We start from the raw sequence: 2,681 nt of genomic DNA, 5'->3' as shown, positions 1-2,681 counted from the left end.
GACTGACCTTTAAAAACCTTAAGTAGAGGATTATCCACCTTCCCATTCAAATCAATCCATATTATTTCAGTTAATCTCCGGTCTCCCTGAGACCGTTTTATCGGGAACTCATTTCCAGGTAGGTCAATTGTACAATACGGTTAGTACAAGATCGGCCCTTGGTCTTCTTAGACTGGAACGTGCAACATGGCTCGAGGTTCAACATCAACGACGCGTCTCGTGACACCTGTAAGAATCTTAACAAAAAGTAAGAACAGTTGTGATATTTATCAGAGAGCCGTAAATAGCACTACGGTTGACTTGAATAAAAAGCTTAGTTTTGAGACTGTGGAATGTTGCGTATTAGCTAAGGCTCTTCAAGCTAACGGAGATGGCTAACTGCTCCCTAAAGATGCTGCAGACGCTAGGTGTTTTAGTTGACCAGTCTTGGTTATGATGTACACTCTCAAAAACTGCTTATAATTGAAACGATTCTTACCAGAGTGCTAAGGAGGTGGACACCCAGACTGGAACTGGCTGCTGATTTATAAGGCACTAAAAAATATTTTTATGACTCAACGGACCCAGAAAAATACTATCTACAGTTTCGTTTGAGTCTTGGGCGGATGCTCCTCTTCCCACTTTCGTAGAAGTGTCGTGGCCGTTTCAACCTTGCGGTTAAATCCATCATACAACTTGGCCCATCCATCGCTCACAGTCCTGATATCAATCGGTCGGCCAGTTTTCGCACTGATGTATGTAATTGATCCCGTAACCTGAGCCACTACTGCCTGTTGCTGTAAAGAAAATAGCACTGTTGTGCCGATATTATGGTTTGGTGTGAACCTTTCTTCACGATTGGCCACAATGAGCTATACACAATGAGAATCCATCACCAATGTCATTTGGCTTGACTTACTGAATCTGGGTATCGCACTTGTCTCTTCAGCAATATCTCGTACTTGTGCACAGCGGGGATGACAGTCTTGCCCTTGATCATGTCCTCGTATTCCTGCTTAGACAGGAACTCGTCGTAGCTTTCCATGACGCGCTGCCAGCAAATACCGAAGAAATGCAGATACTGTGAGTGCGCGACATGGCCGAATGGGTCTTGATCTTCCGCCCATGTTACTCCGCGTTCTACCATGGTCTTGGCTTCAAATCCCTGTGCTTCCAGAATTGTCAACGCTTTTGCTCGAAGGTCGGCGTAAGGATCATCTTGGTCGAGGACTTGGGAAGATTTTGGAGCGCCCGAGCGATGATAAGGCGAAAAGTATTCCGTTGCCTTGAGAGGCGCAAAAGTCTTGGCTGGTCCCGGCATTGTCGGAAGTCTATATCATGCGGTCCCTTTCATGAATAATAAATAGTGAGGGGTAGCCAGCCTTTTTATAGAGTGGCGCACTCTTTCAATGAGATGTTAGCCTAATATCAAAAGCAGTAATCTCCGGGACGCTTGTTACTGGTTGCTATTGTATCATAATCGACCTATCAAGACAACTCGGAATGCCGATCCTTCTATCTGCGAAGATGTCTGTACTAATGATGGATCGTCATTTACAAATTGGTTACATTGGTTGCCTGTCCAAGGAGCGGGGAAGCGACAGGTATTCCTGCATCTGGCAGGTAATATGTCCGCCAAGCAGTAAATGCACGTCCTATTTATCAATCTATCAAAACCAGCACCCAATGATAGGTACCATACCCTGCGGCACGTACACGTTGGGGGCCATCCTAATTCAACAGCAGTCGGGAAAGAGTGTCATTTCGCATGTGATAAGGCTTTCCTTTGTTGTATCTTAGGCTAATACGGTGATGAGGTCTATCACCTCTGTCGTTTATAATGGTCGAGGAGAAGTTTGTCGTCCTTGTTCTTTACAAAAACATGTCTTTCTGGCACTTGGGCCTCTTCCCAACGGCTCCAGTCCAATCTATGCAGTCTTAGCATACTCGAGGAGTTTATGAAGTAAACGCCAGACAGCTTAAATATAGCAATGCTGACGCCGATATGACGATGGCCAATGCGCGTCTATATTAGTCTTGAAAGGCTATTCTGGCTGTTTGTCAATGGATCAGTTTATTTGATATTTCGTCTGCATCTCAAGAAGGTACTAAGAATAAATGCTATAAAGCGATACTACTTCATTACAGCCAATGGAGGTGCAATTCTCAACCGCAACATCTTTATGCTTATACAAACCAGCGCATAAATAATTCACGATAGACCTGAGAAGTACCAGAACGCCCCATCATTCGGCGCGAGCCCTGGTAGGGCTATCAGCCCCAACAATTCATCTACAATCAACCCACTGTAAGATCAAGCTTTCTACCAGAATTGCGGGGACCATCGCTGCTTTCAATTACGATGCAAACTTAGGTTGAGCCTATCGGGATTAAAGTAGACAAGATGAGACATTCAATCAAGGGTCAACTGCCTAAAGGATGCTATACGCATCGGAGTTAAAGGAGCATTGGCGTGACTATGAACAAATTCATGATCTTTTATCTTAAAACCTGCATTGCCTCGAACGCATTCTGTACCATTATACTCGGTCTCATTCCTTAACCTGAGCGAAAAAGACATCTGGCTGAGGATCATTTAGCGTGTATCAAAGAAACCCATTTCTGAACAGAAGGACTTCCTTCGACTTCTTTGCAGACACACAAAGCACGCATGAGTCTTATACTCGGGGTTTGCTTATGAC

The 2,681-nt window shown here is 44.5% G+C and overlaps 1 protein-coding gene across 1 annotated transcript; it reads right to left on the bottom strand.

Moving 5' to 3' along the window:
• Positions 1-578: 578 nt before the first annotated feature.
• FIESC28_11703 (uncharacterized protein) lies at positions 579-1,300 on the bottom strand (the record flags this gene model as incomplete). The annotated part of the gene is made up of 2 exons (XM_031165820.1): positions 579-851; positions 899-1,300. 2 exons carry the CDS (start codon positions 1,298-1,300, stop codon positions 579-581), a joined length of 675 nt encoding a protein of 224 aa, XP_031010121.1.
• Positions 1,301-2,681: the final 1,381 nt, after the last annotated feature.

This window comes from Fusarium coffeatum, assembly GCF_003316985.1.
Source record: "Fusarium coffeatum strain FIESC_28 chromosome Unknown BRIP53273_contig_467, whole genome shotgun sequence".
Taxonomy (NCBI): domain Eukaryota; kingdom Fungi; phylum Ascomycota; class Sordariomycetes; order Hypocreales; family Nectriaceae; genus Fusarium; species Fusarium coffeatum.
Note: the sequence above shows the minus strand (reverse complement) of the source record. Positions and strands in the feature narration are given on the sequence as shown.